This window comes from Panthera onca, chromosome A2 (assembly GCF_046562875.1).
Source record: "Panthera onca isolate mPanOnc1 chromosome A2, mPanOnc1 haplotype 2, whole genome shotgun sequence".
NCBI lineage: Eukaryota > Metazoa > Chordata > Mammalia > Carnivora > Felidae > Panthera > Panthera onca.
Window position 1 is genome coordinate 56,104,635 of NC_138340.1, and position 17,344 is coordinate 56,121,978.

The following is a 17,344-nucleotide window of genomic DNA, read 5'->3' on the forward strand; positions in this document are numbered from 1 at the left end:
ATTGACATTTTGGAGGCACTGGTGCCGCGTTGTGTCTGCTGAACCCACTCCCTCATGCAAATCATGACAAAGACATCTACAAACCACAGAGCACAAGACGTAGACTGAATGTAAGATCCAAGATCTCTGCATGCAGATGAATTCAGTGATGCTGAACATTCTTCTCTTTTGGAGGGGAGAGGGGGTAGAGTGAGCTCCGGCAGTGCTGGTGCTCCAAATCTGCCCTTTGGGTAACCTCCCTGACTTCCAGAAGCCAGAAGACAAGGGCTTTGGGATCTTAGAGCCCTAGCACTGCTTGCTGGGTGATCTTCGGGCCACTCAACCTGTTTCCTCCAGGAGAAATGGGGATCATAATCTCTCTCCGGCTGGGCAGTGTGGAGGCTGAAGTGGGAGGAAGCACCCAGACAGCTCTTAGTGCTTCAGCAGGTCGCTGCCCCTTGTGGAACCCGGGTCCCTCTTCTGGAAAGCACAGACCGGGGTGAAGTGCACCTCGGCACTCCGCTTCCCCAGATTTCCGGGGTGCCTGACCCTTTGCGTGTCGACGGTCAGCCTCCCCGACCGAGTTCACGGTTACGGCCTCGTTTGAGCCGCGTCCAGGCCCGGCTCAATTGCCAGAGGCGAACAGAGCTGAATGAGTGGCTGCGGGCAAGGCCGCAAGGCTCCACACTGGCGCCCAGTACAGCTAGAGAGTTTGAAACCTCGGGGTTTGAGCGCGGAGACCAGAAAACCGGGCAGCGGATCCCGCGTGGTAGAGGGGTGGCCCGCAGGCGCACGCGTTCAGGCTGACCCCACGTGGGCGCGCGCCCTAGCCTCTCATCCCCCGCCTTACGGTGGCTCGGGCACGGGCCCCAACCCCCACCGTGTCCCGGGGCGCGTGTCCCACATTACCCACCCTCTCCCCGCCCGCACTGCGCGGCCAAGGGCGCGCGCGCTCTAGATGCTCCCTCCGCCCCGCGTGGTCGGGGGCGCGCGGGCCGGGGCCGGGGGTGGGGTCGCCACGGGCTCGGCCCCTTCAGTTCCCGCGCTCGGGCCCCGCCGAGGCCCAGGAAGTGGCCCTAGGCCGCGGCCCTCGCCCCGCCTCCTCCCGCCCGCGCTTATCACCTGCTGGCCCGGCGCACGCGGGCGGGGAAGGAGGGCGACAGGGGGAGCGCGCGGGCGGCCAGGAGCCGGGTCGCCGGAGGTGAAGCGCGGCGAGGATGGCGGCGCGGGGCCCGGGGCTACCGCCGCTGCTGCTCGCGCTCTCGGTGCTGCTGGCGCTGGGTCCCACCGCCGCGGCGGCCAAGCTCAACATCCCCAAAGTGCTGCTGCCCTTCACGCGGGCTACGCGCGTGAACTTCACGCTGGAGGCCTCGGAGGGCTGCTACCGCTGGTGAGGCGCGCGGCCCACGGCCGGAGGAGGGAGGGCCCCGGGGCCGGGCGGGCCGGCAGGCGGGCGCGCGCTGCAGGTGCGCCGGCGCGGGGAGAGCGCGGCCGCGGCTCGCCGGGCCGGGCCGCGCGGGGCCGGCGGGAGCGCGCGGCTTCCGGGGCTGGGGCGGGCGCCCGGGGGCCGGCGGGGCGGCCGGGCGCGCCCCCAGCGGGCCCGCGCGCAGCAGGTGCGCCGGCGCGCGCTTTCTGGGCACCCGGGCCGCTGCCAGGCCGCCCAGGCCCGCCGGAGAGGCCGGCCGCGCGGAGCTCGGCGGCTTGCGCGCGGGTCGCCGTCACTGCGCATGGCGCCGCCTGGGCCTCCGCGCGCCTCCGGCTGGAAGGGAGCGGGGCCCGGGCCGCAGCTAGCTGTTTGTGCGGGAGGAGGGAGCCCGAGAGTCGGCCTGACTTGAGGAAGGGCTCCGGGAAGGCCCTACCAGGGAAAGGGGTCTTCAGGACTTCCCCTGTGGGGAGAGGAGTGCCCTGGAGCTCCTGGGCCGGGGATGGGGGTCCGCGTGGTCTTACTCTTCCCCTTCATGTCCAGGACTCTGGGGAGGGGATGCTCAAGGCCCTACAAAGCCCTAGCCCGGAGACGCAGGTTTCTTGGTTTTGGCCGGTGATGGGGGACTCATCCCTGGTGCCGGACTGGTGTGGGAGTTGGGTTTGTGGGGAAGTATGAAAGGCGTGCGTGGGAAGAATCATACCCGTTCGGCATCGTTGGGAGGAACATAAACCTTTGATGAAAGGTCTTGCGAAGGAAACCCTAGGGACCCATTTTACAGATGAGAAATGAAACGCAAGGACTGGTTGGTGATTCACCTCCGGTTGTCCAGAGTGGGGTTAAGCCTTTATGCTCAAAACTCAGGCTTTTTTTTTTTCTGTCCCCTCCGCGCTTCCTGGGGCATCAGGAATTCTACATTCATTGTGGAGGGGTGGGATCTCGGAAACCCCAGAAAAGAATGAAACTAGAGGCCTCCGTTTGTTCCCTCTTACCCCCTAGACCGAGAGGCCTGGCTGGGCAGGGTAATGTGGCTCAGACCGTCCATCTAACCCGCCAGAGAATTCAGCTTCTACTCGTGCGGGTGGAGACAGGCCAGGGTGTGACTCAGGCCCCACCTTGCTAGAGATGAAAAAAGGCGGTTCTCTGCCCGCTGGCTTCCATGAGGCGCTTTTGCCTGTCCCTTCCTTTTCCTGTTTGATGCCTGGGCCGGTGCTGAGGCTCAACAAGGTGTGATCACGTTTCAGAGAACAGGTGTGCGTATGTATATTTTGAGTCTGTCTGGATATCAGTGTGTGCCTATCAGGCAGACATGCTTGACCCCCCACCCTGGCCCAGAGCAGCGGTCTTCCTCCTCAAGGATGCTGTTTGCAGCTATGTGTTTTCTGAAAGCGGCCTTGTGAAATAAAGCCATGCTGAGTCAGCCAATTGCATTTGGGGCTTAGTGCCTTATGCCCCGGGAGGGTCTTGTTTCTGGCTTGGTACCAGAGGCTGGCCTTTGGCTCAAAAGTTTTCTATATACCTGACTAGGGCCTTGTCTTGTGTGGGAAGATGAACTGCTAGTCCATGCTTTCCAGGAGATACATGCTTTTTCTCTGGTGGAGGTTGTCTGTTCTCTTGATATATGCGCAAGAAAGAGGAAGCTGATTGTTAAAAACAGCTGGCTTCAAATGAATCCCTTTGGATGTATTTGTGTGCTGCTTCCTTTGAGATTCTGTAGCTACACTTTTTTCCCGCCTAAGTACATTTTCTTTTCTGAGAGGGGCTGGTGATTTTTAATTTACTTGTAAAGCTTCTTAGGAGGAAGGGGGAAAAAAAACCACATTCCTAATCTCCTATGCATCAGAGAAGTGCTAAGTACCTTATGACTTGTTTTGCATCTGATCCATCATTTTCATCGCAAATGTGTGACTGCTTAGCTTATGTGTCTCTTCAGAGGTATTTGGTGGTGGTGATTTTCCCCTTAATTTCACAGGAAAATCTTCCATCAATCAAGCATTGAAAATATTTATTTTTAGTAGTGCTGTTCCTAGTTTAGTTCTCTGTTGCTTTAGTTTTTGAAGAATTTCCTCTGGAGGTTTTAAGAGTTGGCATGCAGATGAGCTGTACATCCGCAGGTATCTAAACCTGGGAGGAAACTATCCCCTTCATCCAGGAAGTTAAGTCTGCTATGGAAGAACAAAAGAATTAAAACTCTCCTGGACCTTGGGGGAACTTTTGCTCAATCGTTTGAATTTGGAGCCAGGTTCCACGTTTACCCTGAAACCACTGCATGCCTCAGCCAGTCGGACAGTGTTTGGCCCGGGGAGCCCTAGAGATCGTAATGCAAATTGTCCTCGGGGCCTCAGAGAAGGAAGGGCTCTGTGATGTGGCATAAACACAGGTGGTCCCCGACCAGCGATGGTTCTACTTAGATTGTTCAGCTTTATGATGGTGCAAAAGCGATAGGCATTCAGCAGAAACTGTACTTGGGACTTTGAGACTGTACTTGGGACTTTAGATCACTTCCTGGGCTAGCGGCATGCAGTCTGACGCTCCCTCCGCGAAGCTGGGTAGCAGGCAGCAGCTACAGGTCAGTCATGCGATCACGTGGGTCAACACTCAATACCCTTACAAGCATTGTTATTCACTTCCAGGTACAGTATTCAACAGTTATAGGACACACTCAACATTTCATTATCAGATGGGTCTCTGTTAGAGGATTTTGCCCAACTGGAGGCTAATATAAGTGTTCCCAGCACGGTTAAGGTAGGCCAGGCCAAACTATGATGTTTGGTACATTTGGTGTATTAAATGCACTTTCAACTTGTAATACATATGTTTTTGAAGTTTATTTTGGAGGGAGGGAGAGAGAGAGAGGGAGAAAGAGAGAGAGAGAGAGAGAGAGAGAGAGAGAATACAAGTGGGGGAGGGGCAGAGAGAGAGAGGGAGAGAGAGAATCCCAAGCAGGCTCCCCTCTGATAGCCCAATGTGGGCCTTGAACTCACACACCATGAGATCATGACCTGAGCCAAAATCAAGAGTTGGACGCTTCACCGACTGAGTCACCCAGGCGCCCCGATAGTTTCAATTTGAGATGCGTTTATCGGGGCCTGACCCCATCGTAAGTCGAGGGAGATCTGTGGCAATAGTCTCTGAGTTGAGTGGGAGCTCACGGGATGCCACCATTCCCACCTCCTTCCGGGACTTGCGGCCTCCGGCTAATTGGCCAGCCACTGGTTGACTCACAACCCTGAGATTAAGAGTTGCACAGTCCACCGACTGAGCCAGCCAGGAGCCTCAGGTCTTTTTTTTTTTTTTTTTTTTTTTAAGGTATCCTTTTATATACAAAATGGCATTACATAGACAATTGGGAAAATATAGAAAAAGAGAAATAGGCCCTAATCCTTCAGCGTAACACGGCCAGTCACTATTTGAGCTTCCTTTTAGTCACTAATTCCCCCCCTGGAGCTCCTTTCTAACATTGCCTCATGCTTGGTACTTGGGTCATTTGGTATCTTTTTCTCTGCTAACCACCAGCTCACATTAAGGCTCAAGTATTTTTCTTTTCTTTTTATTTTTTTTATTTATTTTGAGACAGAGAGAGAGAGGGAGAGAGAGAGAATGTGACGACAGAGGGGCAGGGAGAGAAAGAGTCCCAAGCAGGCTCTGCAATCTCAGCATGGAGCCTGACACGGGGCTTGATCTCATGAATCAAACGGTGAGATCATGACCTGAGCCAAAATTAAGAGTCAGACACTTAACTGACTGGGCCACCCGGGTGCCCCAGGTCTCAAGTATTTCTTTAGGGTGTTTCATTATCTTCCAAAATTCTGAGTGTCTGAGCACCATTCTGGTGTTCCATCATCTGCTCACACTTTCCCCTGTGATTGAAGTCCCAGGTTCTGCTTTCTCCCCTGGGCTTGTCTTGGAGAAAGTGAGTTTCTTAGGTCAGCTTCCCAGTGCAGCCTGAGACGAGGACTTGGTTGCCTGTGGTTTATTGGAGAGTGTGCTCTCCTGGGAGGCAGGATAGGGAAGAGGAAGGACATGAGCAAGGATGTGGTCCCAGAGAAAGTCTGTGTGACTCTTGTGACCTTGTGCAGTTGAAACGCACTTCACGGCCATCTCCCTTGAGGTACAGGGGAAGCCGAGCTTTTGAGCTCGCACCCGCAGTCAGCCAGTGGCTGCCGCTGGGGAAGAGGGTGTTGTGCAACCTTCTGGGGCTCTGGGTGAAGCAGCCCTATTGGCCAGGGGTGTTTGAGTGGGTAAGGTTATGCGTGCACACCATGAGAGGCAGCATGCCCCCCGCTGAGGGGGGGGGGGTCGGCCTGGTAAAGGGCATCTAGGCAGGGCATCCTAGAGCCCCCACTAAGCTGCTGTACCCAGACTTCTCCTCCTTCCCTGTGCCCGAAGAAGCCTTCCCAGGGCACCCTGAAGCTGCCTGGCGTGTTGGCCAGGCTGGGTCCTGAACCAGTGTGCACTTCTCGGCCACGGGTGTTAGGGTTCTTGGGAGGCAGATGGGAGCCCTTCCTGCTGTGGCGGTCCCCACACAGTGGCCCTTGTCCTTGGCGTGTGTTGCGTCTCACGCGCCTCAGATGACCCTTGGCGAATCGGGGCACGTAAGAGCCGACAGTCCCTCTGCCCTTGCTGACCCGCGGCTGTGTGAAGTCCAAGGCCAGCAGCGCACCTCCCAGGGCCTCTCGGCCAGTCCTGCTGCAGCCTGGGGAAAGTGGAAGAGAAAGAGGAGGGGCAGGGTTTCCTCTGGCTCTTCCGGGGCCCCTTCTGCACACCGAGCCAAGGAGGAAAGTCAGCCAGCCAGCTGCCTTCTGCCGAGCTCACAGACTCGGCCTGAAGGACGGAGGCTGTTCACGTGCTTGAAGCTGGACAGGTGAGGCAGTAGAACCCAGGGGAAACTGGAGAATCAGGCCCTGAAATCGAAATAAAAAATTGACAATGTGGAAGCTTAACCACAAAAGTGGGCTTGATTCAGCGGGAGGCCCATCAGTGCTCACTGTGAAGGGCCATCCTGCCCAAGTGCACTGGTCAGCAACACACATTTCACAGATGAGGCCTGGGGGTCTACTTAGCAGGGGATGAATGTCTGTGACTTCTACCTGAGCCAGGCGCCACTCCTGGGCCTGGGGCCTGGGATCGTGAACAGGCAGATGTGTGGGTGCCCTGCTGTCCTGGAGCTTGTAGCTGGCTGGGAGAGTTAAATGATGAACCGAGATGAAATGAATGGCTGCATTTCCTATGGCAAGAAGTCTGCGAAGGACATAAAACAACACGTTGTGACAAGGGCCGCAGAAGACGGTATGCGATATTGGGCAGGGTGGTCAGGAGAAGCCTTCTTGAAGCTGACCTGGGACCTGAACGGGTACCAGCCAGAGGGAGAAGCAAGTGCAAAGGCCCTGGGGGAGGGGCCGAGCTTGCCGGAGGAGCACAGACAAGGCATGTTTGGTGAGGGGAAGGGCGACGTTAGAGAGGGTGACGGGCCGGGCCATGTGGGACCTTGTGGGCTGTGGTTAGGAGACAGGAAGCGGGTTGCCAGGGTCAGGACTTGGGGCGTGTTAGCCTGGGACCAGTTCATTCTTAGGGCCTTGCTCTCTGCTCTGCACCCGCCTCAAGGTCGGCCTGCAGCTCGGGGCTGCCGGGGCCTCGTGCAGTTCCCTTCGACGACTCACAGAGGGAGGTGCCGGGAAATGTGTGTTGACTTGAGTTGACCTGGTGCTGGGTTGTTTTCTTCCTGCCTCCTTTGCGGTCTGCTCTGCCCTGCTCTGCCCCCACAGTTGGGTGGCTTCCTCCCTGCAGGCCCTGCCTCTGCCCCAGAGGGGCCGGAGCCTGCAGGTGGAGGGGAGGCGGGCTGTGCTTCCCTCCACTCCCACCCACCCCCTGCTCCTGTGCATCTCTCACTTCTCGTTTTTGGACTCTCTTTCTGGCCTGGCCTTGGGTTCCCCTGCCCAGCTCCTGTTCCTGTGTTCTGAGGAGTCGTGAGTGGTTCCCCCAAGGCCGTGGGGCCCCAGAGCGCCTGACGCAGTGTGTGTGAGCTGGCCTTCTGTCCCGCGGAATGGGAAAGACTGACTGACCCTTCCAGAAGCCACTGTCAGCCCGTTAGGTTTCCTCAAAATAAAAGTGGATTTCTGGTGCCAATATGCACCATTTTTGTTTGTTTGTTTCTTAAATTGTGGAAAGATACGCATCTTGCAAAATTTACCATCTTAATCCTGTTTAGGTGCACAGTTCAGTGGCTTGAAGCACATTCATACTGTTGTGCAGCCATCCCCACCGTCCATGTGCAGAACTTTTCGATAATCCTCAACTGAAACTCTGCCCCATCAGACAGAAACTGCCCCCCTCCTCCCCCCACAGCCCCTGGAAACCACCATTCTGCTTTCCTTAACACCTTTGAATAGTTGCGTGTCTCCTGAGAGCAGACATGCCCCCCCCCCCCCCCAGAGTCTGGTAACATTGTTTTGATACATTTGTTTTTATGGTTACCAGAGATGTAGGGCAAACGGTATGGGCTTTTCATTTTCACTAGTGATACAAGGTTTCCTTTAAGAAAATTATTTTTGGGGGTGCCTGGGTGACTTAGTTGGTTAAGTGTCCCAACTTTGGCTCAAGTCATGATCTTGCGGTTTGTGGGTTCGAGCCCCGCATTGGGCTCTGTGCTGACAGCTCGGAGCCTGGAGCCTGCTTCGGATTCTTTGTCTCCCTCTCTCTCTGCCCCTCCTCTGCTTGCTCTCTGTCTCTCTCTAAATAAATAAAACATTAAAAAATTTTTTTTAAATTATTATTTTTTAACATGTTTTATTTACATATTTTGAGAGAGAGGAGGGGCAGAGAGAGGGAGAGAGAGAATCCCAAGCAGGCTCCACGCTGTCAGCAGAGAGCCTGATGTGGGGCTTAAACCCACGAACGGTGAGATCACAACCTGAGCCCAAGAGTCGGACGCTTAACCGACAGAGCCACCCCACAGGGTTTCCTTTTAAAGTGCTTTTTCTTTAAAGAAGAATCCATCTAGAAGAAAAAAATAAGAAAACGATGCAAGGGTTACCTGGACGTGACTGGACCCCTGGAGGGCAGCATACAGAGAGGGGGCCTGGAGGTGGGGAAGGGGCTGGCAGACCGCAGCTGTGCAGGCAGCTGCCGGGGAAGCCGGACATGCACATCCAGAGGCTTCAGATATTGAAGGGTGTGTGTGGCAGAGGGAGCCAAGATAGCAGAACCAGTTTTTTGGTTTTTTTTCTGCGAATCCCTTTATATTATTCCCCACTTAATCCTAAAAAAAAAAAAAAAAAAAAAAAAAAAAAAAAAAAAAAAGGCAACAAAAACAAAAAACCCTTTTTGGTAAGAAGGACTACTCCCTGTGCAAATTGGTAGCCGGAGATGAGCTGGTTACTGGAAGAACCAGGTTGCCGTCCCCAGAGCCAGCTCGCTCCCGGGACCACACGGGATGGTGCCAGCGCTTCTCAGCCAGTGGGTGGTTCACCCGGGTCCCTTCAATAGGCCTTAATAACATCAAGGACACTTTTCAGAAGCAGGATAAAGGATACACGTGGGGTTGTGATTCAGGAGGGGGCTGAGGCCTCTTCCGCTAGAGTCTGGGAGCCCGGGCCCTCCCCTCGGGCAGCCCCAGAGCGGGTGGGAGGCCTTTGGCCCTGTTTTGAATAACAGCGCCTCCGGCAGGAGGGAGTAGGGCCCTGTCTGGACTGGGACCGGACCGGACCGGGTCCAGAGCCAGGCTGGGCTGAGCCTTTTTTTTTCCTAGGAATGTGACCTTGGGCTGGTGACTTAACATCTCTGTGGAGATCTCAGGTGTCAAATGGGGGTCTTACCAGGATGCTAGGAGCAAATGAAACAGTTGCGTTGTGTTTCACCCTGTGCCTGGCAGAGTAAACACATAATGAATACAAGGGTTTTTTTTGGGTTTTGCTTAAAAAGAGAAAAAAATACCAGTACTTTGAATGAAATAAAGCAATAAGCCTTGAAGGATTCAGTCAGGGGTGTTTCTTTCGTCCAGATTCTTCTGCCTATAGGCAACAGGAAGTTCAAGCCAAAATAGTTTAAATAAAACCAAGGAATGTTGTTTTGGCTTCCGGAACTGAACTGAACGCCCTTGCTTCTGTGCTGCAGGGGTTCGTGTGACGTCAGCAGGACCTGGCTTCTCGGTCCTTGGGTCTTGGCTTTGGCCGGGTACCCTCCTGGGGTGTCAAGGTCACAGTTCCAGCCGTACAGCCCCCAGAGTCCGGTCTAGGGGGGCACAGGCCACAGCACCCATTCGGGCTGACTCACCTGGGCACGTGCCTGGGTCTGAACCCCTCTCCAGGCAGGTGAACACAGAGAGCTGATTGGCCAGGCCCCAGCTACTTGTCTCCTAGAGTCTGGAGCAGGGTGAGCTCTCTGCAGCCTTATGGTCTGAGAGTGTGAGGAGAGGCAGCACCCACAGAAAAGCTGGGTACTGTTACTGAGAGAGGTGGATGGGGGCTGGCCAGCCAAAATCCAACATGGGCCACCAATGGGAATGACATCCTCCTTGCCTTCCATTCAGTTAGGACATTTGGTGAAATTAGGTTTCTAATTAAAAACCTTCTCACAGGGGCGCCTGGGTGGCTCAGTCGGTTAAGCGTCCGACTTCGGCTCAGGTCGTGATCTCAACAGTCCGTGAGTTCAAGCCCCGCGTCGGGCTCTGTGCTGACAGCTCAGAGCCTGGAGCCTGTTTCAGATTCTGTGTCTCCCGCTCTCTCTGACCCTCCCCCGTTCATGCTCTGTCTCTCTCTGTCTCAAAAATAAATAAAGGTTAAAAAAAAAATTAAAAAAAAAAAACCTTCTCACAAAGAAAAGTCCAAGCCCAGGGGTACCTGGGTGACTCAGTCGGTTGAGTGTCCGACTTCGGCTTAGGTCACAATCTCGCAGGTTGTGTGTTTGAGCCCCACGTCGGGCTCTGTGCTGATAAGCATGGAGCCTGGAGCCTGCTTGGGATTCTGTCTCTCTCTCTCTCTCTCTGTCCCTCCCCACTCATGCTCTGTCTTTCTCTCTCAAAAATAAATAAACATGAAAGAAAGAAAGAAAGAAAGAAAGAAAGAAAGAAAGAAAGAAAGAAAATTCCAAGCCCAGATGGCCTGTCTGTAAATCCTACAAAACACTTAAGGGATGGATAGTACATGTTTTGTATAAAGTCAAGAAAGAAAAAGGAGTGATGATGCCCTAGGTCATTTTTATGAGGTCAACATTCCACTTATTGCCAACCAGACAAAAACATTACAAGAATAAGAAATCCACAGGAGAAAAGCACAAATTCTTTAACGGAATAGTAGCAAGTCAGATCCAGAAAACTATAAAAAGGATGATGAGTCATCATGACCCACTGGGATAAATCCCAGAAATGCAAGGTTGGTTTAACATTCACAATCACGGTAAGTCACCGTATCAATGGAATGAAGAAGAAAAGCCATATAATTGTCTCCATAGGTGCAGCGCATTCAACACCCATTCACGGTTAAACATTTGTAGTAAACTAGGCATAGAAGAGAATGTATAACCTGATACAGGGCACCTGCCAAACCTTGTACCAGAGTCTTGTGCTAAAGGTATTGGGGCAAGAAGTCCCCAAGGAGTCCACAAGCTGCGGACTCGGTCTTCACATTGTCTCTGAGGGAAGTTGGACAGGAAAAGGTCATTGCCAAGCCGCTGCCTGGAGACATCTGTGCTTGCTGAGCTGTTTGCCTTGAATGCTCTTCCCTCAGATATTCAAAGGGCCAACGTCTGCCTCTCCTTCAGAGACATTTCAGTCTGTGCTTGTGTCACCCTCTCTGTTAAGGCTTCCTCTGACCATCCTCCCAAAAATCACAACCTTTCCCGTCCCTGCTTTATGTTTGTCCACAGCCCTATTGTGTAAGATCCTGTATTCACTTACTTGTTTTGTTTATTCTTCGCACTGAAATGTAAGCTCCATGAAGATGGGGATTAATGCATATCTTGTCCCTTGGTGTATCCCCAGCACTTAGAGCAGCAGATAACCTGGAGTACAGCGTATAACCCAGCAAATGTGGATTTGGTGCATGAATGCATGAGGACCAGTGGGGCCGTGGGGGCTGAGAGGAGGGGGTGAGGAGGCTTGGGGATGGGGCCGTGCAAGAGCTGCCATTTACCGCGAGCCACGAAGCCATGAAGGCCGGTAGCCTGAGAGCTGGGAGAAGGAAGGGCATGTGAGGTGGCAGGAACGGCAGAAGCAAAGGAATGGAGGTATGAAAGCTGGGAGGGAGGGTGGGAGGGAATTCCGGGCAGAGGCTAGACTTGAAGTCTGATGGGTCGGGATCTTGCTGGCGGTGTGGTTTTGGGCCAGTTACCCTGCCTTGGCTCCACCGTTGACGGTGGGGGTCCCTGATGAAGCTGCTATGGGGGCCTGACAACAGGGACCAGGGTCCGGCTTCGCTCAGGGAAAGGGATGGACACGGTGAGGCATAAATGATCATGATCTAGAAGGACCTGCGTTGTCTTCCTTCCCTTTAAAAGCTAAGTTCTCGTGGTTAGCACTGCACGAAAGGCCTCTCATTTGAGAACCTTGTGTTTCCTGAACTTGAGAGCTTGCTATGTTCAAGGCCCATAATGAGAGCTTTATATCTTCTATCCCATCTAATCTACCCCGATCCTTTGCGGCAGAAACTATTTTTATTCCACCGTGCAAATGAAGAGACAGAGGCCTGGAGAGATTAGATTGTTTGGTTAAGGCCACACAGCAGGTGAGTGGCAGCACCCTGCTGTCTTAGGACGTCACCTTGTAGCAGAGACCAACAGAGAACAGAGGGAGGCCTGTCACCATCACCAAGTGCCGCTTACCACGCTGCGCCAGGGGCCCGGGGGAGCCCTGGGAGCCTGTCCTGTGGGCCCTGGGGCATGCCGGTCAGTGGGAAGACGGGGCCCACTGACCACCGGCTGAGATGTATGGGAGGACCGTGCACGTGCGAGCTGGGGCATCATGAATCCTGTCAGTGGACTGACAGTTAATTTAAACTGGGGTCAGAGGAAGGCTCTTCAGCAGAAAAGCCGTAGGAGCCAGGACTTGTCTCTTTGGTGGAACACGGTGTTATGTGCAAATGAATTGGGCTGTGCAAATTCATTCATTCATTCATTCATTCATATGTGCAAATGAATTGGGCTGTGGCCGCAGAGAGCTGGCTTCCGTGGGTGGCAGGTTGCCTAGAGGGCGTCTCAGCTGTCTGGGCTGCACGCGGACCTGCCTCCTAGGCTGTTAGTGCTTGTCTGTCTCTGAGCCCCATCCCCCGGGGTCTGTCCCGAGGATCCCGTGCACTGTTGTCTGGGATGTGTGCGGCCGCCACGTTCGGTCTTGTGGCATGGGACACATCTTTCATCGCCTCCTCCGCTCCTCGCCGTGGGACCTGCCCAACCAGAGAGGGGACTTGCTGGTCTCCAGAGCCCCTGACGTCAGTGTGTGAGGCTGCTCTGTCCTTGTTTTTCTGGAAGCATGGGGAAATGGCAGCTGATAGAGTAGTGCCAGAGAGAAGGTGTAGCTGGCGTGGTGGGACCAGGTCTCTCTCCCTCTGCCCCTTGTCTCCCACGCCGTGAAGCTGCAGACGCTTCGGGCCACTGTCAGAGTTTGGCTTTGTCTTACTCATGACCTGCATTGGAATTTGCTTACTGTTTCCTACAAAATGACTCACTTTTTTGGGAAATTGATACTGTCTTTAGTATAAACATTTATGAACTCATGAGTTTGATACATTTGTTTTTCGTAACACACTTTACCATGAAAGAATAACAATTGAGGGGCACCTAGGTGGCTCAGTCGGTTAAGCATCCAACCTCCACTCAGGTCATGATCTCGTGCTTCGCGAGTTCAAGCCCTGCATCAGGCTCCGTGCTGGCATTGTGGGGCCTGCCTGGGATTCTTTCTCTCTCTCTCTCTCTCTCTCTCTCTCTCTCTCTCTCTCTCTCTCTCAAAACAAATAAACCTTTTAAAAATTTTTAAAAAATAAAGTGAAAGAATAAGAATTGAAATACATAAAGAGTTCATTTAAAAAATAGTTCGTCTGTAAATGACTCCTCTTTGCTGTTGTGTGTATCATACCCCGGTGAAAATACTTATGAAGAGGGAGAAGTATCTGACCTGGAGTTGCACAGACCTTGCTGTGATCCCTGGCCCTGCCACTGACAGCTGTGGGGCTTGGGGAAAATTACTTGACCTCTCTGAGCCTCAGTTTTGTTTTCCCAGAAGGCCAGCCAGAGGATAAGTAATCTGATGGATGTAAGTATTCAACCCTGGTTTAACATGTGGTGCACAATCCCCTTTCTTATCTTCTAGCCCCTCCCTGTGTTAGTAAGGATTCTCTAGAGAAACAGGACCAATAGCATATAATTTTATTATATACGAAGGGATTTATTACAAGGAATTGGCCCATATGATTATGGAGGTTCACAAGTCCCAAGATCTGCAGGGTGAGTTGGCGAGCTGGAGACCCAGGGAAGCCAATGATGTAATTCCCATCCAAAGGCTGGCAGACTGGAGACCCAAGAAAAGCTGATGTTTCAGTTTGAGTCTGAAGGCAAGAATAAGCCAATGTCCCAATTCAGAGGCAGTCAGCAAGAGAAATTCTTTTTTTCTTGGAGGAGGATCAGCCCTTTTGGGCTCTCCAAGCCTTCAACTGATTGGGTAAGGCCCACCGACATTAGGGCAATCTGTTTTACTCGGTCTACTGGTGTAAATGTTAATCTCATCCAAAAATACCCTTGCAGAAACACCCAGAATAATGTTTGCCCAGTTAACCTCGTGGCCCAGTCAAGCTGACCCCTAAGATTAATTACCATATTCCCCCAGCACGCGCGCGCACACACACACACACACACACACATACACATTTTTAAAAAAAATTTTTTTAAGTTTATTTTTTGACAGAGACAGAGTGTGAGCATGAGCTGGGGAGGGGCAGAGAGAGAGACAGAGGGAGACACAGAATCCGAAGCAGGCTCCAGGCTCTGAGCTGACAGCACAGAGCCCAACGTGGGGCTCGAACTCATGAACTGTGAAATCATGACCTGGGCCGAAGTTGGACGCTTAACCGACTGAGCCACCCAGGCGTCCCCCCCCACTTTTTTTTTAAGTTTTATGTAAGTAATCTCTATACCCAACATGGGACTCGAACTCACGACCCTGAGATCAAGAGTCATATGCTCTTCCAACTAAGCCAACCAGGTGCCCACTGCTTTTATACTTTAATCGAAACATGGTCCCTGGATGTCTCAGCACTAGCCAGATGTGAGGTACGCCTGCCCATCATCACCTCTGTTATCTCCTCTGGCACTCCCTGTCTCTGTCTGCCTGCCTCGGCGTGATTAGCCACTGTGTCTCCAGAATTGCCCGTCCTCCCCCTTTGGAAAAGCGAGTCTTCTCTTGCTGGATCCTAGACGCAGAAACATTCCAGAATTGCATATGTGTGGCCAACTCTTCCATTCCCAGCCCTGGGAGGAGCCAGCCTGAGTCTCCAGGGCATCTGTGGGGTTTTATGAGCCCACCCTAGAGAGCTGTGAGATGCAGACACAGCCCTTCTGTGTAGTTGGGAGGGGACTGGAGTAGCAAAACACACCCAGACCCAGCCTTGATCACGTGTATCCTGGCCCTGGCATGACCTTTAACTAGGTCCTCTTGTCTTTCTGAGCCTCAGTGTGCTTCCCTGTACAAAAAGGGCACAGCAGTAGTTTTCTAAGTTGCGTCCAGTGTTAGGGGAAGTATGTGCATTTCAAAGCTGAAATCGTTCTGGGGCACATTGGTGGCTCGGTTGGCTGAGTGTCTGACTCTTGATTTCGGCTCAGGTCGTGATCTCATGTTTGTGGGTTTGAGCCCCGCGTCAGGCTCTGTGCTGACGGTGCGGATCTTGCTTGGGATTCTCTCTGTCTCCCTCTCTGCCCCTCCCTCTTGCATGTGCGCTCACTCTCTGTCTCTCTCCCTCAAAATAAAGGAAGAAAGAACAAAGTTGAAATAGTATAGAAAACAACGAAGAATAACATAATGCATACCCACAATGTTACCATTGGAATTAGCCATGGGTTACAATTTATGTATTTGTTTCCAGTCTGTTTCTTTTGGGTGAGAAATCCAACACTGCCAATAAAGCTCAAGTTCCCTTTGCCTCCACCCCATGTTTCACCCCTTACCCCTGGCAGTCTCTGTTCGGAGCTCGAGTCCTGAGGGTACCTTTCCCTTTGTAATTCCCAACACTTTGAGTGTGCTGTTTCATCCAGAATCCACTTGAACTTCACCATGACAGGGGCACATAATTCCTTTGTGCCTCCTAAAAGTATAGCTGAGGGGCACCTGGGTGGTGGCTCAGTGGGTTAAGCATCTGACTTCAGCTCAGGTCACGATCTCACGGTTCGTGAGTTCGAGCCCCACATCAGGCTCTACACTGACAGTGCAGAGCCTACTTGCGATTCTCTCTGCCCCTACCCCACTTGTGCTCTCTCTCCGTCTCTCTCAAAATAAATAAACTTAAAAAAAAAAGAAAAGTATGGCTGAAGCAGACAGGCCTCAGGACGCCCCAGAAAGACTCAGATAACTGAAAAGAACCCTTTTGCTGGTAACAGAAACACCACTGGAATGACTGTCTTAAGCCCTCCTGTAGGGGGGTGGCGTGAGCCTTACCAGCTTCACATGCAGCCCCCTGGTGCTGAGAGAAGATTCGCAGGTGAAACGGGCGGGCAGGGGAACGTGGTGCGGTCTGTCCCAATCCTGGCTGTCCGCCACATCTGTTGATGTTCTTTGTCACTTTATGAGGTGCCTTCTGGCCCTCCCAGCTGCTCCGTGAGGAGGGAGCCTGGCTCCCATTGTCCCAGCTTAGCCGAGGCGAGCAGGTGCAGGGCTCACATCCCACCACACGCCCGCGCTGGAGGCTGCCCTCCCCTGCCTGCGCGGATCGCGCTGTCTTCTGGCTGGGACCCTGGACAGGCCCGAGGGTGGGTGGGGTGGGCACCTCCTTCCAGGCAGCTGGAGGCCAGGCACGCTGCTTTTCCTATCTGGAGGCTGCACTTCGTGCCCTTGTATCAGCCCTAAGTGTGAAGACGGGGAACTTTCTCAAGAGGGGCAAGAGCTCTCAGCACCCACCAACTCCAGAGCTGGTCCTCGGGGGGGGGGAATTAGAGGATATCCCCAGGACAAGTGGTGAGCTGGGAGTAGTGTTTGCCTGCCTGGCTCTCAGTCCTCTGAGCTGGCCGTCGCATGCCTTCACCACTCACCTCGTGTGACAGTGGCAGCTTGGGATGCAGCTGGTCTGCATGTTGGAATGATGAGGCCTGGGGTATGTTGGGTTACATCATAGGTATAATTAAGGTTAATTCACCCATTGCTTGAATAGGGCTTTTTAATAGGAACTTCAAAACATAGGCATGAATCGGCCGAGCACAGCATTTTTAGGGCAGTTGACTGTTCCGTGTGATGTTTCAGATGGTGGATACGTGTCCTCATACACAGACTGTACAACCCCAGGAGTGAACCCCCCGCAAACGATGGGCTCTGGGTAATGATGCTGTGTCCGTGTAGGCGCCCCAGTTGTCACAAGTGTGCCTTCTGTCCAGGGGTGTTGACAGCGGGGGAGGCAGTGCGTGTGCGGGGGCAGAGAGTATGGAACTTTCCACACTTAGCACTCAGTTGTGTGCAAACTTAAAACTGCTCTAAACAGTCTATTAGGGCGCCCGGGTGGCTCAGTCGGTTAAGCGTCTGACTCTTGGTTTCGGCTCAGGTCACGATCTCACGGTTCGTGGGTTCGAGCCCCGCATCAGGCTCTTTGCTGACAGCTCAGAGCCTGGAGCCTGCTTCGGATTCTGTGTCCTCGGGGGCTTGGATTCCCTCCCTTGACGGTAGGTGAGGTTTATGTTCTGAGTACTTCCGGTGGCGGTGTTGGTCCATCTCCAGGCATCCTGCCAGCAGCTCAGCGTGGGCTCGTGATGTCTGTGCCA

At 53.3% G+C, this 17,344-nt stretch overlaps 1 protein-coding gene across 6 annotated transcripts in view; it reads left to right on the top strand.

The window, feature by feature from the left end:
• Positions 1-968: 968 nt before the first annotated feature.
• NUP210 (nucleoporin 210) overlaps positions 969-17,344 on the top strand; it is a 108,691-nt gene continuing 92,315 nt past the window's right edge. For 2 of the 6 annotated variants that reach the window (XR_013554107.2, XM_078442715.2), the window contains exon 1: positions 4,998-6,266. Coding sequence is in view for 5 of the 6 variants with exons in the window: in XM_078442715.2 (XP_078298841.2) it covers positions 5,896-6,266 (371 nt within the window). In the remaining variant the exon portion in view is untranslated. Of the gene's footprint in view, positions 1,370-4,997; positions 6,267-16,386; positions 16,906-17,344 lie in introns of those variants that run through there. The other 4 variants (XM_078442713.2, XM_078442712.2, XM_078442711.2 and 1 more) reach the window with 4 other exon arrangements.